This window comes from Mesocricetus auratus, unplaced genomic scaffold, assembly GCF_017639785.1.
Source record: "Mesocricetus auratus isolate SY011 unplaced genomic scaffold, BCM_Maur_2.0 Super-Scaffold_100011, whole genome shotgun sequence".
NCBI lineage: Eukaryota > Metazoa > Chordata > Mammalia > Rodentia > Cricetidae > Mesocricetus > Mesocricetus auratus.
Window position 1 is genome coordinate 44,190,816 of NW_024429195.1, and position 22,290 is coordinate 44,213,105.

A 22,290-nucleotide genomic window follows, 5' to 3' on the forward strand; every position below is an offset into this window, starting at 1 on the left:
GCTGGCTAAAATAATATTTCACAACAGGGATTCTATGAGAAGCTCCCATGGGGGCTGTAAGAAAACACCTTTCCGCATCCAGAATGCCTTGGAAAGTAAACTGTTTCCCCTGGGAGTTAGGAGTGAAGGAGCAGAGTTCCCACCACTGGTGTTCCTGCCTCTGAGGTGAAGCAGTCAGAGCCTTGAGAGCAGAGCCAAGCCCGTGGGAGCTGAGCCCTGCTCTCACTATTTAACATTTACGCCAAGTGGGGCAGGCTCTCCGTGGCTCCCTCCTCAGTTCTTTCTATCGAATTTGATGCTAGGAATAGAAGTAACAGAGTGCGGGCGGTGGTGGTGCACGCCTTTAATCCCAGCACTCGGGAGGCAGAGGCAGGTGGATCTCTGTGAGTTCGAGGCCAGGCTGGACCGACAGCCTCCAAAACAATACAGAGAAACCCTGTCTCGTAAAAACCAAAAAAAAAAAAAAAAAAAAAAACCCCAAAAAAACAAAAAACAAAAAAACAAAAAACAGAAGTAACAGAGTGCAGAGGGTTGTGTAGTGTGCCCCTCTCTTCCCAAGGAGGGGAATGCTAAATCCCAGAATCTGGGAGGAGCTTGAAGAAATAACTAAAGTCACATGTATCTCCAACCTCAAACCAGATGTTAATGAAACAAAGACATTTTGATTTTAAAGAGTCATATTTGAGTTTTATTGCATAAACAGTCAAAAAATTTTAACAGTTTTATTTAATCCTTATTGTTGGGACTGGTGGCCCATGTCTGTAGTCACAGCACTTTGGAAGCAGAGGCAGGAGAATCATGAGTTTGAGGGAATATTGAAAGTTATCGCAAGTTCATGGCCAGCCTGAGCTATTTGGTAAAGTCCTAACTTAAAGTCTGAGGGTTGGAGACATGGCTCAGTGATACAGGGTTTGCCTAGAACGCTCAAGCTCTGGGTTTGATACTAAGTATCTAAAAAAAATTCTTTTCAGCAAAGGCTCATATAACCCAGAAGTTCATGACTGTTTTCAAGAATATGTATTATTCAGTTCCATGACATATTTGAAGACATTACAGTTACTCTTCTATAGATAAAAAAGGAATCTGTATTCTTGAGCTCTGACCAGTGAGCTGGGGGCCTTCGGGTAAATTGCTTCCCACTCAGAGCATATTAGCTGATTCTCCTGTGGGGTTACCAGTGGCTCCCAGGTGCACAGGGACTCATCTAGGGCCTTGGAACCAATTCATAGTCCTGGTGTCTGTCTTGGGTCTATTAAATCATGTTGTCTAACATTAACATCCATATGTATTTTTTGTTTGCTTCCCAGGACAGTGTCTTATTTTGTAATCTAGTCTTCCCTTGAACTCACAAAAATTCTCCTATCTCAGTTCCAAGTGTTGGGATTACAGGCATGAGACACCGTGCCTGGCTTCCATGTGTGCCTGTGGAGACCAGTAGAGGACATCAGATCCCCTGGAACTGGAATTATGAATTGTTATGAGACACCATGTGGGAATCTAACCCGGATCCCGGAGCCGCCTCTCCAGCATCCATATGTACTTTGATTAATTGAGTGACTATGATAGAGTCCAAGTTAGGGAACTATTACATTGTAACTCCAATTTTCATTTTCTGATTTCTGTCCCTCCTCCCACTGTCCTGTCTCTGTTGCTAGCTACTGTAACAAAATAAAACACAAGGTAGACAATAAAAATCCAAGATCTTGATTTCACATCCTCCTATACCCCCAGAACCTCAGTGCCTGGTAGGTGGTTAGTACTCAATAAATATTTGAAACATTAATCAATGGTGATTAAAGAGGTGTTATGTGGATCCCAATCACCTACAGATAGAGGAACACAAAGAAAAGGGGACAATTTAAGACCATCTCTGGGTACTCTGGCAGTTCTTGGTGCTATATTACATATTTCATATATGGGTAGGTCAGTGCTTGTGCAGACAGCCGTGGGGAGGGGACTGAGATTTTCCCATGGTATTCTACAGAGGTGGTCACAGCTTGTCATTCAACAGAAGCCAGCTGTCTTCTCCTTGACTTTTCCAGGGCTGGGACCACGTGTATGTGCCTAGGTGAGAGGTGTCTTGGGGTCTATATGGCAACTCTCTAAATCAGCGTGGGCCACATCAGATTTCCGGAGGCCTCAGTAGAAGTGGGGAGACATGACAACAATGGGTGTCAGATACCCACAAGATGTCGGTATGTCGCCTCTTGTGACCCCACAATCCTTTGTCCCCTCCTCTATGCCCCACAGGCTACCCCTCCAGCTCCCCTGCTCAAACACTGTCTGCTGGCCTTGGCAAGTATCGACTCAGGATGAAATCCGTCACAGAGGTGGGCAGCTTAGCCAGGGGGATATACAGAAGCTTGACATCCAGGCCAGGGTTGTAGCGGATCCGGGGGCTCCTGGAGACAATAGCGTGCTCCATGCTGTTGGTGACATCACTGATTTTTGGATGGGCCAACTGCATCAAGTTAACCAATTTTTCAGTATCTGTTTGAGACATTGGGGGTGACAGAAAGATAGATCAAAAGCCCTTGTTATTCTTTAAAAACAAAACAAAACAAAAACAAACCCAAAACAAACAAACAAACAAAAAAACCATTCCCCACTGAATTCCACCCAATCCCCTGCCTATTAGCAGTCGGATTCAGCACTTAAAGCAAGTCTCCACACTGGCACAGTGTCCCTCACTAGACACTCATACAGGATCATTGCAATATCTTGTTTCTCTTGATAAACTCTAGGGTTGTGTCTGGAAATATCACCGTTTTACAGATGAGCAACAAAAAGACCTAGCCCAATTCTTCTGCAACAAACCACTCAGCAGCTGTCTGACCTGGAACACACGCTTTTATTATCTGTAAAATGGGGGGATGACATGGATCCTAGAGAGTGGCACAGGTGGCTGTCATCTTTCTGTTTCCTGTGTCAAAATACCCGAGGGAAAAAAAGCTAAAGGGAACATTTATTTTGGTTCATGGCTTCAGAGGTTGTGCTCCACGGCCAGTTGCTCACTTAAAGGCAGGCTGTCTTTTAGTGAGAAAGAGTTTTCATTCTTGAGACAGTTCTCTAGGAAATACTGGAGCCCAGGCTCTGCCACTTTGGCCTTAACACTTGACATTGCGTTCTCTTCTGTGCGACAGAAACTCACTAAGTAAGGGGTGGCTAAAGAGGGAATTTCTGAGGGCCTTCCAGCAGGACGGAGATGAGATGCAGCTAATACTCTGCTCCTCCTCAGCTCCTCCTTAACCCATTTGGCTGCAGCCTATCTTGATATCCATCAGCGCTAGAACATTGTCCTCTTCACATGCCTGACCTGGTGACTCTGTGCCTCTTTCATATGGTTCTGCCCAGATGTAGTTAAAAGTAATGCCAAGAAATCTGGAGCTGCTCCTGGGGTTCAAAGCCAGGGACCTGCTGAGTTAGCCAGAGACACTGACTAGAGTTTATGTCACATGGCACTGTATTGTCACTCCTAAATATCCCTCCAGTCTGTCTCAGAGCTTGTCCCTGTCCCCACACTACCAGTACCTGTCACCTCAGCTTTCAATTATGAGTTTCAGCAGATCTCCCATCTTGTCTCCTTATCTTCCCCAGCTATTTTGAGTTTCTTTAGAAGTCCCCTAGAGCCTCAGGACAAGATCCACATTCCTCAGGGTGGGGACCTCCAGAGGCTTCCCGCCCTGCCTGCCTCCACCCCATTCATGCTGCTTGCCAGGATGGTAGTAAAGACTCCACCAAAAGTTTGCCAGGTTCAAGAATTATACTTAGGTGAACAAGCCTTCATTTTTGAGAGCTATGGAATCATGCCTTAGAATCTGCTCCACATCTAGATACCAGAGTTCCATGAGCATTCTGTGAGAAATAACTAACATCTTGTCCCTGCTGGTGAACTCCGATTAACCCAGCAAAACTAAAGTATTAATTGTCACCTCTGTGAGCCTTTGGCCACAGCAGAGCTGGGTCTCTGTAACCACTCCAGAGTGGCCTTGTTTTCTGTGCCTACCCATGATGCTCTGGGTGCAATGTACTTGCTTTCAGAGCTCCTCTGTAGAGCTGAAAATTAACTGCTTGGGAGAAGTTTATCTAAACGCACTTATCACCTGCTCTTGGAAAATCACAGTGTGGAATGTAGGTAAATTAGCCTAGGCTATTTATCAGGCCAACTCTTACTGTTCTTTAGCATAGTCATAGTGAACACACACACACACACACACACACACACACACACACACACACACACACACCATTCTCTGACAAGTGGCTTTCAGGGAAGTTTGCCTCTGCACTTTCAAGGACCCATTGGAAACTCTGTAGTCTCTGTCTACAGTAGGTTTTCACCTAGGAAACGGCCCTTGTGAAGTTTCCAGAAACTGACTAAATCTGCATTTCACTCCAGCCTCAGAGTAGGCCTGTAAATAATTTGGCCCATTCTTTGCTTAAGAATCATGCAGAGGATTACATGATTCATTCCCTCTACCATCTATTCCCTTACTTCCCAAGCTGTACCTTCACCTTTTGTGGGATCCGTGGGCACATGACCCAGCCTGAGCCAATCAGAACCTCTGAGCAAGGTAATGACTAGGCTTGGGCTCATCCTGCAATGGGACCTCCAGATGAGGAAGAATCTCTCAACTCTTTTATACCGGAATCTGAATTCAGGCTCCAACCCTGACTCTTGTCCTTTTTCCTAGCCTTACTTATCCTCAATGACACTTAACCACAGTTGTGTGTGATATTTGTTTCCCTACAGTGTCTTCAACTACAGGCAGTAAGGGACCTTTGTCCCATGGCAGGTGTGAGACAAATATGCCATCACGCAGGACTTACATGGGAAGCTTATTGGGGGAAGAGAGAAGAGACACAGAGAGAGACAGACAGACAGAGAGCTGCCTCCTCAGAGAAATGGCAGAAGGAGAAAGTAGGCAGAGTTTGTCTCTTAAAGGGACCTTTGCACCTGTGTACCGAACTAGGATATTGCTTGTCATGCACAGAGGTGGCATCACCAAATTAATTAATTAATTAATTAACAAGCCAGTGATCAAGGGGTGGGGCCAGGATAGCCCGGATTATAGCAGCAAATGTGCTACTCTGTCCAGTGTCTGATGTGTGATAGTCTTAGTGAAAGACCTTCCAAGTGAAGACAGTCTTCTTGGTTTTCCAGCCTTGGCTCATATCGCTGTTGACATATAACAGCGTCCAGGAAAACACGCCACTGGGCACAAGCTCCTACCCCTGGGCAGTTGCCGACCTGCCACAGACTTGACTGATGTATATCATTGTAATTCAGATTTTAGGTGTCTCCCAAAGACCTCAGCACTATCTCTAAGCTCCTAGTGCAGATGAGAAACTGAGGCATGAGGTGATCAAGCTGGGCACGGCGGCATACCCCTGTGATTACAGCATAGGGAAACAGAAGCAGGGTCAAGGTCCTCTGCAGCTACATATGAAGTTTTAAGACAGCCTTAGCTACCAGAGACCCTGCCTTAGGAAAAACAAGACAAAACAAACAAAAAACAGCAACAAATTTAGAAGGGAAACAATGACGTCACCAAATTAATTAATTAATTAATTAATTAATTAATTAACAAGCCAGTGATCAAGCTCACAAGTGGCAGACAGAGCCTAGACTTGAAGCAGGAGGTCTGGCTCCCGTATACAAGCTCTTTGTCACTTTGCTGGTCTCCTGTCAGCGTGTTTTCACAGAACCTACCTGCACCTGGCACCTGACTCTTGGAGGGTAAGTACCAAAGCAAACAGTGTCTCTCCACATGTCCCTACCTTTCCCACGGCTATGGCCCTGCTATCTGAGTACTAATCTCAAACTCCTGCTTTGCTACTGGCTGAATGTATGATCTCCGAGGCTCTGTCCCATCATCTGTAAAGGGAAACCAAGCCAGTGACCCCCCGAGCCCTCCAGATCGTCCTCAGACAGTCTACTTCCTCCTGGAGACTCACAGACTTGGAAATATTCCTCTCCGTAGCTCTCCCGGGTTTCCTGAGGCAGCCGATCCCACAGCTTCTTCATGCGCGACTGCAGAGCTTCGTGGCCCAGAATGGATGTCCGGTAGTTCCCTGGCTCAATAATGCTGACCTTCACCCCGAAGAAATGAAGCTCTCTCCTGTGAGATTAAGAGTTGCATTTGGTCTAGGCTCAGAATGGCCGGCATCAGATACCTTTGGGGGGACCCAATCCCTCCCGAAACCTGGAGGTGTTCGTCTCACTGTAAGAACGGAATCTCAACACTGCCTTATGCAGACAAGCTTTCCACGGGCCTCGGTCCTTTACCAAACTGATCAGTAGCCCGGAGCAATTTGTACTGGGTAAAACCGACAGGAAGTCAGTGGGGAATCTAGGCCAAGGTCTTGCCTCCTCCCAGGTTCTTTCCACCCAGCCCTACACACATCACCCATGTGACCAAAGGAGTAAGGGGATCTGTAAAAAGACCAGAATCTTCTGAGGGGCTTCCAGAGGCACCTCTGCTCCAGGCCGCCATGCATGATCTCTCTCTCTCTCTCTGTCTCTCTCTCTCTCTCTCTCTCTGTCTCTCTGTCTCTCTCTGTCTGTCTGTCTCTCTCTTTGTCTGTCTCTCTCTGTCTCTCTGTCTCTGTCTCTGTCTCTGTCTCTCTCTCTCCATCTTCCCTCACATCTCCCCACCAGGGTTTCCCTCACTCTGGGTCCACCCAAGGGAAGATCCACCCGGTGATGTCTTCTATCTTCATTCCATATGGTCCCCTCCTCCTCCTCACATTTTCTCTTGGTTCTGTTTTAGATTCTTCTCCCCAGAACTACTCTGCCCACATACTGACACACTCAGGCCTCTATTTACTGTGGTAAAGTCCCAAGACCCCCACCTGGTTTGGTACCAGGACCCAGTCACCTGATGCTATCAGAGAAGGCTTCAACACCAAACTTGGAGACACAGTAACCACCGCCGATGACGGCGACAAGGCCACCAGAACTGGACATGTTGACTACCCTGCCCCGGGCTTTCTTGACCATAGGCAGCATGTTCAGGGTGACTTCAATCAGTCCCACCAGGTTCACGTTGATCACTTTCACAAAGTCTTCTTTGGTCAACCATTCATTGGGACCACTGGGCAGGGCCACACCAGCATTGTTCACTAGGGCCCAGAGGCCTAGGGTGAGAGAGAAAGGTAGAGAGAACCACACAGCAATCAGAAACTTATCTGTGAGAGTTCCAAGGGACACTAAGCAACAGCTTGTTGTCCAAGGATGACTGAGCAGGGGGACAACACCCAAGGACAGTGGGCAGACACACTCGAGGATGGTGTCACTCATGGCTTGGGGCAGCCATAAGAGTTGCAGCAGACTGAAGGTCAGAGTGCTCAATGTTCCCGATGGGATGCTTCTTATTTCCCTGATTCCTGTGGTCTGCTGAATAAACCCAGCTCGGTACCAGTTATAACCCAGGATGTGTGCAACTGTTGGCACATGGGATATGGGTAAGATATACCACGTTCATACGAATGGATTTGACTCCTCTCACCAGTCAGGCATCCTTTTCTCTACTCTTCCAAGTAGAAAGAGTACCAGTTCATGATGGCAAAATCATTCATTCATTCACCTAGCAAACTTCATTCATTCACTCCTGTTTCTATTTTGTGGCGGTTGCATAAGCAAAGGAAGCATAACATGAACCAGTTGGGGTCTCACACCTCCAGAAGCCCAGAGACCAGACAGAAAAGTGTGCCTAGAGTATTTATAGATAAATAACAACATTTAAATACTACACTTGTGGGAAATGGGATGAGGGGTTTCTTCAAATTAGGAAGGTGGGACTGGAGAAAACTGTGGTTTTCCAGCTCTGCAGGGCCTCAGGGTTGAAGAAACCCAGGTTCTAAGTCTAGCTCTGATTCCAGCCTTGGACAAGTGTCCCTTCCCTCCTGGGGCCTTGGGCTCCTCATGAAACAACACCAGGACAGCTGTTCCCACAAGCCTGCTAGGGGCAGGAGCTGTGGGAGAAGCATTCCTTTCATTAGTTTTATGAATTGAGCTTTTGAGTGAAATGCTACCAGGGGAGGTGACAATAAAAATGACACAAGCTTCTTCTGTTCCCAGGGACTCCATGAGCGTCAACCCCTGATCCCTCCATTCTGCTCCCTGGTACAGTCCCATCTTGATTAGAGAGACTCCAGGACAGCTGGCTGGTAGGACTTAGAGTCCTTCCAGCTAAGGGAACTTGCCTTATAGAGGAGAAAACAAGGCTCCTGAGGCAAAGAGCCTAACACTTGGGTGATCTCTGCTCTAGAGAGGGCCACAGACCATCCATGCTTCTGACAGTATTCTGGAGAAAGAGGATGTACTATTACTTGTTTGTTTCCTATAAAGAATAGTTAGAGGAGAAAGAACCACCCTGAATCTGGCCACACCTCAGTCTTTGGTCCTCTTTGGCCCCCTCCCTGTGCTTGAGGTGAGTGTGGGCCCTTCTCAGGGCCCCAACTCGCATGTCCCCCTGATTCAATCTTCCTGGGCCTGCTCCTCACCTAGAGTGGACCCACCCTGCCAGAAAGGACCACCCTGAGTCTGGCCACACCTCAGTCTTGGTCTCCCTCCACTCCCTGCCCTCTGCTTGAGGTGAGTGTGGGCTGTGTTCTGGGCCTAAACTCCTGGCATCCCCCTGCTTCAATCTTTCTGGGGCTGCCCCTCACCTAGAGTGTCTCAGACCCACCTGCACCTATGGTGAGACCCATTGGAGTATTGGACCGGCTAGAACCCACTAGAAGAGAACGTTAGGCCCATACCCACCAGGAGAGGAAGAGACCACACGAGCTTCCACTGAAAGAAGGGATGGGAAGAAGGAATTATAAAAACAGTCAACAACAGAAAAACCAATATGACACCACCAGAGTCTAGGGACTCTACACCAGCAAGACCTGAACATCCCCACAGAGATGAAACAGAAAAGAATGACCTTCAAAACAACTTCATGAAAATGATAGAGGTCATCAAAGAAGATATGAGAAAATCCCTTAAAGAAATAGAAGAAAAAACAAACCAAAACATGCAAGAAATCAACAAATCTCTTAAAGAAAGCCAAGAAAAAAACAATTAAACAGATGAAGGAAACAATTCAAACAGTTCAAGACCTGAAAACCGAAACAGAGACAATAAAGAAAACACAAACTTAGGGAATGCTGGGAATAGAAAAGCTGAGTAAATGACCAGAAACTACAGATGCAAGCATAACTAACAGAATACAAGAGATGGAAGACAGAATCTCAGGTGCTGAAAATAAACTAGAGGAAATAGATTCATCGACCAAAGAAAATCTTAAATCCAACAAATCCTTAACATAAAATATCCAGGAAATATGGGACACTGTGAAAAAACCAAATCTAAGAATAATAGGTATAGAAGAAGGCAAAGAAGTCCAGCTCAAAGGTGCAGAAAATATATTCAACAAATTCATAAAAGAAAACTTTCCCAACCTGAAGAAGGGTATGCCTATGAAAGTACAAGAAGCTTACCAAACACAAAATAGGCTGGACCAAAAAAGGTTCCCTCACCACATAATAATCAAAACAGCAAACATACAGAATAAAGAAAGAATATTAAGAGCAGCAAAGGAAAAAGGCCAAGTAACATATAAGGGCAGACCTATCAGAATTACACCTGAGTTCTCCATGGAAACTCTGAAAGCCAGATGGTCCTGGATAGATGTTCTACAAACACTAAGAGACCACAGACTCCAGCCCAGACTACTATACCCAGAAAAAGTCTCAATCGCTATAGATGGAGAAAACAAGATATTCCATGGCAAAACCAGATTTACACAATGCATATCCACAAATCCAGTCCTACAGGAATTTCTGGAAGGAAAACTCCAACCCAAGGAAATTAACTACACTCACAAAAACATAAGCAACAGATAATCTCACTTTATCAAAAGCCAGAAATGGGGGGGGGACTCACACATAATAACACCACCAAAACTAATCTAAAATAAACAAGAATCAACAATTAATGATCATTAATATCCCTCAATATCAATGGTCTTAACTCACCTATAAAAAAGACACAAGCTAACAGAATGGATACCAAGACAAAACCCATCCTTCTGCTGCATACAAGAAGCACACCTCACCTTCAAAGACAGACATTACCTCAGAGTTAAGAGCTGGGAAAACATTTTCCAGTCAAATGGACCTAAGAAGCAAGCGGGTGTAGCTATCCTAACATCTAACAAAGTAGACTTCAAACTAAAATTAATCAAAAGAGATGAAGAAGGTCATTTCATATTCATCACAGGAAAAAAATCCATCAGGATGAAGTCTCAATTCTAAACATCATTGCTCCAAATACAAAGGCACCCATATTCATAAAAGAAACATTACTAAAACTCAAATCACACATTAAAACCCACAAACTTATAGTGGGAGACTTTATCACCCCACTTTCATCACTGGACAGGCCACAAGACAGAAACTTAACAAAGAAACAAGGAACTAACAGAAGTTATGACCCAATTGGGTTTAACAGACATCTATAGAATCATGCAAACACAAAAGAATATACCTTCCTCTCAGCGCCACATGGAACCTTCTCTAAAATTGACCACATACTTGGCAATAAAGCAAACCTCAACAGATACAAAAAATTGTAATAACACCCTGTACCTTATCAGACCACCATGGCTTAAAATTAGAATTCAACAACAACACAAATTGCAGAGACCCCACAAACTCATGGAAATTGAACAATGTCCAATTGCATCACTCCTGAGCAAAAGAAGAAATAAAGAAAGAAATCAAAGACTTCCTAGAATTCAACAAAAATGAAGGCACAACATACCCAAACCTATGGGACACTCTGAAAGCAGTGCTAAGAGGAAAGTTCATAGCACTAAGTGCCCACATGAAGAAACTGGAGAGTAGCCACACTAGAGAATTCACAGAACATCTGAAAGCTCTAGAACAAAATGAAGCAAACTCACCTAGGAGGAGTAAATGCCAGGAAATAATCAAATTGAGAGCTGAAATCAATAAAGTAAAAACAAAGAAAACAATAAAAAGAATCAATGAAACAAAGAGTTGGTTCTTTGGGAAAATCAACAAGATAGACAAACCTTTATCCAACCTAACCAAAAGACAGAGAGAGAGCATGCTAACTAACAAAATCAGAAATGAAAAGGGGGACATAGCAACAGACAATGAGGAAATCCAGAGAATCACCAGGTCATACTTTGAAAACTTGTACTCCACAAAATTGGAAAATTTAAAGGAAATGTATGATTTTCTGGATAGATAACACTTGCTAAAATTAAATCAAGAATGGATAAACAATTTAAATAGGCCTATAACCCCTAAAGAAATAGAAACAGCCATCAAAAGTCTCCCAACTAAAAAAAAAAGCCTAGGGCCAGATGGTTTTAGTGCAGAATTCTACCAGAAATTCAAGGAAGAGGTAATACCAATATTCTTCAAATTGTTCCACAGAATAGAAGCAGAAGGATCACTGTCAAACTCTTTTTACAAGCCTACAATCACCTTGTTACTCAAACCACACAAAGACACAACTAAGGTAGGGAACTACAGACCAATCTCCCTCATGAACACTGATGCAAAAATACTCAATAAAATACTGGCAAATTGAATCCAAGAACACATCAGAAAAATCATCCACCATGATCAAGTAGGCTTCATCTCAGGGATACAGGGATGGTTCAACAAACGAAAATCCATCAATGTAATCCACCATATAAACAAACTGCAAAAGAAAAACCACATGATAATCCCACTAGATGCTGAAAAAGCTTTTGACAAAAATCCAACACCCCTTCATGATAAAGGTCTTGGAGAGATCAGGGATAACAGGAACATACCTAAACATAATAAAGGCAATATACAGTAAACCTATAGCCAACATCAAACTAGATGGAGAGAAACTCAAGGCAATTCCTCTAAAATCAGGAACAAGACAAGGTTGTCCACTCTCTCCATATCTCTTAAATATTGTACTTGAAGTTCTTGCTAGAGCAATGAGACAACAAAAGGAGATCAAGGGGATACAAATTGGAAAGGAAGAAATAAAACCTTCACTAACTGCAGTTGACATCATAGTCTATGTAAGTGACCTGAAGAATTCTACCCAGGAACTCATACACCTGATAAACACCTTCAGCAAAGTGGCAGGATACAATATATACTATACTATATATAGACAATAAATGTGCTGAGAAAGAAATCAGAGAAACATCACCCTTTACAATAGTTACAAACAACATAAAATATCTTGGGCAACTCTGAAAAAGCAGGTGGAAGACCTGTATGACAAGAACTTTGAGTCATTAAAGAAATAAATTTAAAGAAGATACCAGAAAATGGAAAGATTTCCCATGCTCTTGGATAGGCATGATCAACATAGTAAAAATGGCAATCTTACCAAAAGCAATCTACAGATTCAATGCAATCCTTATCAAAATCCCAGCACAATTCTTCACAGACCTTGAAAGGACAATTCTCAACTTTATATGGAAAAACGAAAGACCAAGGATAGCCAAAACAACCCTGTTGAATAAAGGAAATTCAGGAGGCATCACCATCCCTGACTTCAAGCTCTATTATGGAACTATCATCCTGAAAACAGCTTGGTATTGGCACAAAAACAAACAGGTAGACCTATGGAGTTGAATTGAAAACCCTGATATTAACACACACCAGTGAACACCTGATTTTTGACAAAGAAGCTGAAATTACACAATGGAAAATAGAAAACATCTTCAACAAATGGTGCTGGCATAACTGGATGCTGGCATGTAGAAGATTGCACATAGATCCATATCTATCAGCACGCACAAAACTTAAGTCGAAATAGATCAAAGTCCTCAACATAAATTCTCTTAGAAGAGAAAGTGGGAAGTACCCTTGAATGAATTGGTACAGGAGACAGCTTCCTGAAGGTAACACCAGTAGCACAGACAGAGATCGACAATTAATAAATGGGACCTCCTGAAACTGAGAAGCTTCTGTAAGGCAAAGGACACAGACAACAAGACAAAAAGGCAGTCCACAGAATGGGAAAAGATATTCACTGACCCCACATTTGACAGAGGGCTGATTTCCAAAATTTACAAAGAACTCAAGAAGCAAGTCTCTGAAACACCAAATAATCCAATTAAAAAGTGGGGTACAGAACTAAATAGAAAATTCTCAATAGAGGAATCTAAAATAGACACTTAAGAAAGTGCTCAACATCCTTAGCCATCAGGGAAATGTAAGTCAAAACAACTTTGAGATACCATCTCACTCCTGTCATAATGGCTAAAATCAAAAACACTTATGACAGTTTATGCTGGAGAGGATGTGGAGAAAGGGGAACACTCCTCCACTGCTGGTGGAAGTGCTAATTTGTACAGCCTTTTTTTGAGATCAGTATGGGGATTCCTCAGGAAAATGGATATCAGTCTACCACAAGATCCAACCATTCCACTCTTAGGCATATACCCAAAAGATGCACATTCATACAATAAGGACATCTGTTCAACTATGTTCATAGCAGCATTATTTGTAATAGCCAGAAGCTTGAAGCAACCTAGATGCCCCTCAATTGAAGAGTGGATAGAGAAAATGTGGTACATTTATACAATGGAGTACTGCTCAGCGGAAAAAACAATGGAATCTTGAAATTCACAGGCAAATGGACAGCACTAGAAGAAACCATCCTGAGTGAGGTAACCCAGTCACAAAAAGACAAACATGGTATGTACTCACTCATATATGGATTTTAGACATGGAGCATGGGATTGCCAGCCTACAATTCCACCTCCAGAGAGTCTGGGGAACAGGGAGGACTCTAAGAGGAATGGGATAGGATATCCTGAGGGGATTGGGACCAGGGGGAAGGGGAGGGGAGAGGAAGCTGGGAGAAAGAGATGGGGAGAAGAGGAGGGGAGAGGAGGACATGGGGGAACAGGAAGGTTGATTCTGGGGAAGAATAGAGGAGAGCAGGATGAGAGATATCATAATAGAGGGAGTCATTATAGGTTTGAGAAGCGATCTGGCACTAGAGAGATTTTCAGAGATCTACAAGGATGACACCAACTGGCAATCTAAGCAATAGTGGAAAGGCTACCTTAGAAGCCCTCCCCCAGTTAATGAGATTGATGACTACCTTATATGCCATCCTAGAGCTTTCATCCAGTGGCTGATGGAAGCAGAGGCAGACACCCACAGCTAAACACTGAACTGAACTCCTAGAACCCAGTTACAGAGAGCAAAGAAGTCAACACCTGGCTGGTGAAACTCACAGAGGCAGCTGATCTGAACAAGGGGGAGCTCATGGACCCCAGACTGGTGACTGAGAGGTCAGCATGGGTCTGATCCATACCCTCTGAATGTGGGGGTCAGTGAGGAGGCCTCAGCAATCTATGTGGCCTTGAATAGTAGATCAATATTTAGCTCTGGTGCACAAATGGGCTTTGGGAGCCCATCCCACATGGAGGGAAGCTCTCTCAGCCTGGACATGTGGGTGAGGGCCTAGGCCCTGCCCCGGATGATATGACAGACTTTGAAGATTCCCCATGGAGGGCCTCACCCTCCCTGGGGAGTGGAGGGGGGATGGAGTGGGGGTTGGGGGAACTGGAGAGCAGGGAGGAGGGGAGGGTGAGGGAGCTGGGACTAACATGTTAAGCAAGCTTGTTTCTAATTTAAAGGAAATTTAAACTATAATTAATAAAAAGAATAATTGAAGAATAGAGCAGGGCTAAGGGCTCTACAGAATGTGGTCTGTCCTCCTGCCTCAGTGCCTTGTGCTCCAGGATACAGGTGTGCATCACCTCACCCAACCCCTCACGTGTCTTCCATGAAAGATGTTTCCCAGTGGCACAAGCAGAATAACAGTCCCTCCAAAGATGTCACCATCGCAGGAACCTAGAATTTGTTAGGTTGCATGGGAGAGGGAGAATTAAGACTATAGGTGGGAGGGAGGCCGTTGATCAATGAATCATAAGCTGGGGACATTATTCCAAGTTCACCAGGTAAGTGCATATAACCACAGGACACCTAGGAGGAAGAACACAGGAGCCAGAAATGAAAAAGTATGATGAGATCATGGCCCAAGCTTACTGGAAGAGGGAGTGGGCCTTGAGCTAAGGAATGTTGGCCACTGTCAAAGGTGGAAAATCCTGGAAGTGAGTTCTACCCCAGAGCCCCCAGAATGAGTGCAGCTCTGTTGAGACCTTGGCTGGTGAGAACCATTTTGGACTTCTTTCCTCTGGGATCGTGGGGTAATAAATGTGTGTTGATTGACCCACTGCATTTACATGGATTTGTTGCAGCAATGATGGGAGACTGACTCACCCAGTGAGTCACGATGGCCAGTGCTGGAGGCTGCATGCAGGGAACAGGCTGGGACAGCATGGTGGAAGAGGCTCGCCCTGGCTGAATTATTCATTAACTACTCTTCCAACAAACATCTTACTGAGCACCTTCCTGGGTGCCAGATATCGTCCTAGGAACTGAGGACACGGAATGAGTAAGAGACATAACCCGCTCTCAGGGGGCTTTATCCAGCAGAGAAGACAGATGGTAAAGAAAGAGAGGGCCTGTAGTATGGCTCAGCAGATAAAGGTGTCTGCAGCACAAGTCTGGTGACCTGAGTTCAATACCCAGGTCTCATATGGTGAAGAGAACTGACTTCTAAAAGTTATCTTCTGACTTCCACACACATTTTTTCCTAATCCGTTTTCTTTTTCTGTAACTCCAGATCCACAGAACCAATGCCCTCTTCTGGCCTCTTCGTGCACTGTACACACACACACACACACACACACACACACACACACACACACACACACACACACACCACACATACACACACACATTCGCATACACACCACACACACACACCAAACACATACACACCCCAGCAATAATAATGATAAAAAATTTAAAAACAATTGAAATGCATTGTGTACTGGATAGGGCTAAATGTTAAAAAGAGTTGCTGATCTGACCCAGGCAGAGGTCTAGCGATTCTTCAGAAGCAACTATTTCCCCACAGTTTCTGTTCCTGTAGCTAAGCAATCCTGTGTCCACACCCTGCATGCCCCAAGTTCACCAGGCAAGTCCCCATGTATTCTTGGTACAGCCCCCAACACAGGCTCATTGTCCAATGGGAGCAACCCCCTGCGGGACAGCAACATCCATGGTGATGTAAAGAGAGACGGGCCTGCCCCTCTCGTGGTGCCACCTCTGGCCCCTGTGTTGCTGTTGCTCTCTTCAGCCCTCCAGGAAATGTGACTGCAATTCTATGGGAGTCAATGTTGGGACTCCCGAAGTCTCCAAAAGGCATCCCCATCTTTAGAGGTTTGAGCATTCAGAATTTACAACTGCTGCCTCTGTCCTGAACCTCTGAAGGAGAGAATGTTCTCAGGATTCTCCCTCCTCATGTCAACTGGCCAAACCGTGCAATGGTTCCAGATTCAACTTCACCAAAGCCCCCCCTGGCCTGTTCCCTACTTGATCTCTCCAGTTCCATTTGTGTGTCAGAGTCCCAGGGAATGGGGGAGGGGGAGGGGGAGGGGGGAGGGGGAGAGAATGCTGAAGAAGGCAGTTCACCCCACCTTGCTCGCCCACTTGGTCCCTCACCCACTGGGCTGCCGCCTTGATGCTCTCAGTCTTGGTGACGTCTAGGAGGATGGTCTGCAGCTGGTAGGAGGTTTCCTGCTGGAGTTTCTGGGCTCCCTCCTCAGTGAGGCAAGCCGCAAGCACTCTCATGCCCCGGTCTACGAGCTGCCTGGCCAGCAGGTTCCCAAAGCCAGAGTCACAGCCCGTGATGAAGACATACTTCTCTGAGAGATTTCGAACCAGATTGCAGTTTTTGAACCAGCGGTACATGAAAGAGAGGTCTGTGAGGGCTGCCATAGGAGCTGATGTCCAAGGATGGGTCCAGGATCTGGTCCTCAGAGCCCAGCAGGCAGCCTGCCGGAGCCCACGGGGAGGGAAAGCTTCTGGGACTTGCGACAGATGCAGGGGCCCTGGATGAGCCACTCTGTAATTTTATAGGTGGATACATCAACACAGCAATTAGCTCAGATGCAAGAAATTCAAGTCCAACCTGAAGCATGTCACCTCTGACAAAACGACTGCCCTGGTGACTTCTTCAGTCTCTGTCCTTGATCTTTCAGGGAAAGGGGTCAAAAATGGGGACATTCATAGTAGTGTGAGTTCAAGTACATTCTGAGAGAGGCGTGAGAGGGCAAAGGAGGGCTTAGCTGAATTGAGCCTGCCGAGTCTCAGGAGAAATGAACTGCAGGGCGCCAGCTCTTTGAGATCGTCAATTAGTGAATTTAGTTTAGTTTAGTGACAGGGTCTCACTGGTAGCCCTGGCTGGCCTAGCCTGGACTTGCCAAGTTGTGACACTCCTGCCTTTACCAGGTGCCACCGTGACCACCTTCTTTGGAGATGTTCAGTGAGTCGGTGAAAAGCACAGGGTTTTCCCAGGCTGGGTGTGACTCCCTTGGCTGACTCCAGAGGCTTTGAGGTATCTTTGCAGGGGAGGCTGGAGACAAGAGTTTCAACTTCTCAAAAATGGGAAGACTCAAAACAAGCGGTGCGGTGGCTCACATTAGTAATCTTAGCACTTGAGACGTAGAAGTGGGAGGATCAGGAGTTCAAAGGTCATATAGCTAGCCTCAGGCCTATCTGGGCTGCATGGGGACCCAGACTCAAGTCAGTCAGAACCTTGGTGGTGGTAGGGCGGGCGATATTCAAGTTACCAGCAGGGAGCGGCCATACCCAATATTCCGGCCCCTGGTGGCCAGGCCATTGTATGTGTCCAATACTAAGGAGACCCTGGCACTCTAAGGAAAGGCTCTCTAGGAAGCTGTCTTCCCCTCTATTCCAAAGACCGGCGCTTTCTAGGTGGCTTGATGAACTTAGAGGGGGATGGTGCCGGGAAGGGGCTATCAAGCCATTTGACACAGTAGCTAATTGGATCTACAGAAGGAAAGGAGGGCAGACGTCGAAATGATTGGAAGGTATGGGCCAAGAACAAACAGAAGAGCAGATGGCGTGAAAAGCCTGGAGGCAGGACACAGCTTCAATAGGGAAGTTGGGGAATGGACCACACCGGGCCCGTGGAAAATGTGGGAGGAGCTTGGGCAGAGTCCCAGGGCGGTGATTTGTGGAGAGAGCAGGGTTGAGACTTGGAGAGCGTCAGGGGCAGAACTTGTCGCCGAGAGAGCTGTCCTAGGCAACAGAGTAGAGAGCTTACAGAAAGTTAGGAGGAAAGCTGCTAAAGCAGACGAGGGAAGGAAGCAGCCTGGGTGTGAGTCTTGAGCGGCCACGCCCAGCATTGCATCAACTGCAGGAACCGAGCAACGCTGGCTGCCTTTTTGGCTCTACATCCTGGATAGTCAGGATGAAACTGGTCACGCGCTGACCTCTTCCGTGTTTAGAGGGTCCGTACAGAAATTGAGGGGTGCTCCACTATTTACGATGCTGGCCAGCTGTACAGGTAAAGAGTATGTCACACCACCTGTTAATCCCACCGGGCAATGTTAATCCCACCGGGCAAGAATACGACCACTACCATAATTTTGAGCCAAATTTGAAACAAGCTTTATTAAATACTGGTATAGACACTGACCAGGTCTATGCCTGGGATTCCCATAGAATGGCTGTGAATGATGTTAGTTGGCTGCTTATAAAGGCAAAACCCACAAGGCTACCTACTCCCTGCCTTCATCTGATGGTGGGGGACAATGACATCCTGACATACCTGCTGCCTACATGTGACCAAGCACATCCTGTGCAGCTGGGGTGACCAACCTCATTTACAGGAGTGAAAATGCATGGCTTGTTATCTTGTGGAAGCAACAGCCCCCAGCACTCCAGCAAGTTATCTGCCCTTGGGCAAGTGGGGTTACAGGTTAGAGGCGTTTGGCTTTACAGATCTCTTAAGCACAGCCATTTAAACTTCAATCCTAACTTTAGGCCTCACACAGCAGGGCTGGGTCATTCAGTACCAAAGATGTGGGGGTGGGGACCAGGTCCTTAGCCCATCTCTGAAGGAAAGGCCCATGGGCAACGGAGGTGGGCAGTGGCAGACCACAACAAACCTACGTGCTTCGTCCTTTCCTCGAGGCCATGGTACATCCTGTACAGCCTTGGCAAGCAGCCTCCCGTCTGTGCCGGCCTCCTGGATGAGTGATCAAGGAAGTTATGCCCAGGAGACACCAGTGTTCCTCAAGGCTGAGCGGGCTGAGGGACAGCAAGCATTCCAGTTCTTGGGGGCACCGGTAAGACTGACGTATCTGGCCCCAGAGAAGAATAATTCAGAACTGACCTGGAGCAGGCCTATACTGGATCCAGTCACTCTCTAGGTCTCCCTCCTGGCTCTGGCTAAGGCAGTGGCTGCCTGTACTCAAACTAAAACAAAAGAATGTTGACTGAGGGCTGTAGGGTCACATAAACAAAAGAATGTTGACTGAGGGCTGTAGGGTCACATAAACAAAAGAATGTTGACTGAGGGCTGTAGGGTCACATACAAGGCTGGGGGTGCCCCCCATTTCAAAGACCAGCTCTCCTCACCTCGTTGGTATTTCAGGCCTGAGAGTACAGACTTCTGTGTCCCCTCTCAAGCCCACTCAGATCCACAGGAGCCTTCAGAAGACAACAGGCCTGGTTTCCTCCAGGCCATTTCCATGCCATGGAAGAGTAGGAACTGGCCACACCAAAGCTTACTATGTACATATACACAATTCCTCAACTGAAAAACATAGTTTGCTCTTCCTTGTATTTCCCCAGAATCCTGAATACTATCTCAGGAAAAAACCTGGGTCAGACATGAGGAGGTGGAGAATCTACATGATCCTGGGGTCCTGCAATGCTTCCCTTTACTCTGTTCCCTGCCCCATGGCATATTACCTGTCTCCCAGCAAACCACTAGAACTTACAATGTTCTCCATTCTTAACTTCATAGTACCTTGGGGGATTCCATGGAAGCCATCAGAAAGGTAGATGTATAGTTTGTGAGGAGAGTAACATCAGAGTTTCAGCCACGTGAGTGTCACATGGGTGCCACGTGGGTGCCATGTATGGACGGTATGAGTAATTAGTATGTTCTCTGTGAGTTTGTTACCCAGAGCAGATTCAACTCATCAGAACACTGTCATGGACTTTGAAGTCTGTCTGGAATGAACGGGATCTTTTTTTTTTTTTTTTTTTTTTTTGGTTTTTCGAGACAGGGTTTCTCTGTGGCTTTGGAGGCTGTCCTGGAACTTGCTCTGTAGACCAGGCTGGCCTCGAACTCACAGAGATCCGCCTGCCTCTGCCTCCCAAGTGCTGGGATTAAAGGCGTGCGCCACCAACGCCCGGCATGAACGGGATCTTTAATGTAATCTCTCCACTTCTGCTTTCAGTTCTAAATCAGGAGGGAAGTTTGTAAGAGTTCCAGGTTCCCCAATGATGCCACCTCCTCACCGCTCAGTTCTGTAGGAAACTCTCATCAGCTGGGCCACAAACTGTGCCCACTTGCCAGCATCCCACCTCCAGGCTCATTCATGATGGCATGTGGGTAAGAAAAAAGGAAGCTAGTAGTTGGTTTTTTCTTTTTGTATTTTTTTACTTTTTATAAGTCTCCCATACTTTTGAGGAATCTTGCCCTTGAGCACAAAGGAGATGTCTCCTTGAGACAGAGACAAGATCCAGACAGGAATCTGGGTAGGACCTTTGCTCCCCAACCCCCTACTCATCCCTTCACCCTTTAGAGACTACAGCAAAGCTCTGGTTTATTGATTTCCAGGGTCATGGCCTCCAACATGTCTGAGGTCTTGTTCCTCTGCTGCTCAGCTTCCTTCTCCAACAGTTACTCAGCCCGCACTCTCAAACTTCATATGTCCAACGGTCTGGCCAGCAGGATCCCAGGGCTGGAGTCACAGCCATGATGAAACATGTTTGTTTGGGAGATGGTACACCTCCTGCCTCTCCCTGTGTGAATTCCACAGACCCACTGTGGCCACTAGGTACAGCCACAGGCCTTTACAGAGCACAGTCACTGAAATCTGAGTCAAAATGAGTCTGGCCTCAGTTCAGATTTGAAGGAGTAGGAACGGCGAGGCCTGTGGTAGCCAGGGTCTGTAGGCTTTTGGCATGGAGTCTTCAGTTTCTTCCCTGATTATGGACTTTTCTGAAGCATTTTATTCCAGCTCCACTCTGTTCTTTGAATAGCTTTTGGTATTCTGGTAGACAAATATCGCTGGATATTTCCTGCCCTGCCCCAAAAGAAACCACAGCCCAGTATTCAGCAAAACTCTTTAGTCCCTTGATTTCTCTCAACTCCTATGTCTATGTGGGAATCCATACATATGTCACAACAGGTACTCCACCCTAGTCAAGTTCCAGGCCCAGACTGTGTGTTAATGTCTCGGAGGCTGGTGAGCACCCTCGACCCAGGGACTTTCTGAACACAGGTAGTTGCTGTAAGACCTGGAGTTGGCATCAAAACACATTTACAGCCACCTGTGTTGGGCACATCTGTGTTCTGAGCTACTTCAGAGGTGAACCCAGGAGTATCACAAGGTCAAGGCCAACCTGGGCAGGGTACCAGCAGGACCTTGTTTCATAATGAAGTTGTTTTAATAAATCTGCTGATACAGCTCACTGGTGGAGTTTTTGCTGACACCCTTGATTCAATCTACAGTTTCTCTTCCCCACCCTGCCCCCAAGTCCCGCTTCACCGAGAAAAATCCTCTGTTAATCTGGGTTTTCTCATTAAGTTTATAATCCTTCCTTAGAAATAAGATGATTTCCCTACAACTGCCGGAGAGGGCTGGCAGAGAGTGTGGGAAGGCTGGTTCACATATAAGTAGAACTAAATGGAAGCGAGAAGTGGGGTCTCCAGACAGGAAGTGCTGTTAGGGAACATGAAGGGACAAAGAAAGGACAGACACGTGTACAGAAACGCCGGCATCCCGTGGCTTGCGTGTGCTCTGATGGAGCCTCAGCCACTTCCACGGCAACCTGTGCCCTCGGCACGTTATTATGGACAGCATGGAGGAGGGGTTGGCTGTTCTCTGGAGGAAGTCTGAAGGCAGCACCTCAGGCTAGAACCCCCAGGAAGCTGCAGTTGCTAGCTTTCTCAAGACTACTGCATCATCCATAAACACCCGAACTTGGACCAGAGGAAGAAGGCTTGGCCAATTCTAAGTTTGACCCATATAGGGAAGGCCTTGCCAATTTGCTCTGGGTCTGAGGCCTTGGTACGTCATCGTGAAGCCCATGTCAGCAGCACACACTCACTCAGGACTTCACTCACTCAGGGCT

At 46.2% G+C, this 22,290-nt stretch overlaps 1 protein-coding gene across 1 annotated transcript; it reads right to left on the minus strand.

Moving 5' to 3' along the window:
* Positions 1 to 659: 659 nt before the first annotated feature.
* Sdr9c7 (short chain dehydrogenase/reductase family 9C member 7) lies at positions 660 to 16,984 on the minus strand. The gene is made up of 4 exons (XM_005079736.4): positions 16,587 to 16,984; positions 6,882 to 7,140; positions 5,959 to 6,122; positions 660 to 2,490 (listed from the first exon to the last, which is right to left on the minus strand). Exons 1-4 carry the CDS (start codon positions 16,885 to 16,887, stop codon positions 2,273 to 2,275), a joined length of 942 nt encoding a protein of 313 aa, XP_005079793.3. The 5' UTR covers positions 16,888 to 16,984; the 3' UTR covers positions 660 to 2,272.
* Between the last annotated feature and the right edge of the window lie 5,306 nt (positions 16,985 to 22,290).

What these genes read in the sequence shown, in the direction of transcription:
- Sdr9c7 (XM_005079736.4), bottom strand. Translation starts at nt 16,887, where the DNA reads ATGGCAGCCCTCACAGACCTCTCTTTCATGTACCGCTGGTTCAAAAAC. An exon ending in GCCTTCTCTGATAGCATCAG is followed by an intron (nt 6,123 to 6,881) that starts GTGACTGGGTCC and finishes TTAATCTCACAG; the next exon opens with GAGAGAGCTTCATTTCTTCG. An exon ending in AGAGGAATATTTCCAAGTCT is followed by an intron (nt 2,491 to 5,958) that starts GTGAGTCTCCAG and finishes TGTCTCAAACAG; the next exon opens with ATACTGAAAAATTGGTTAAC.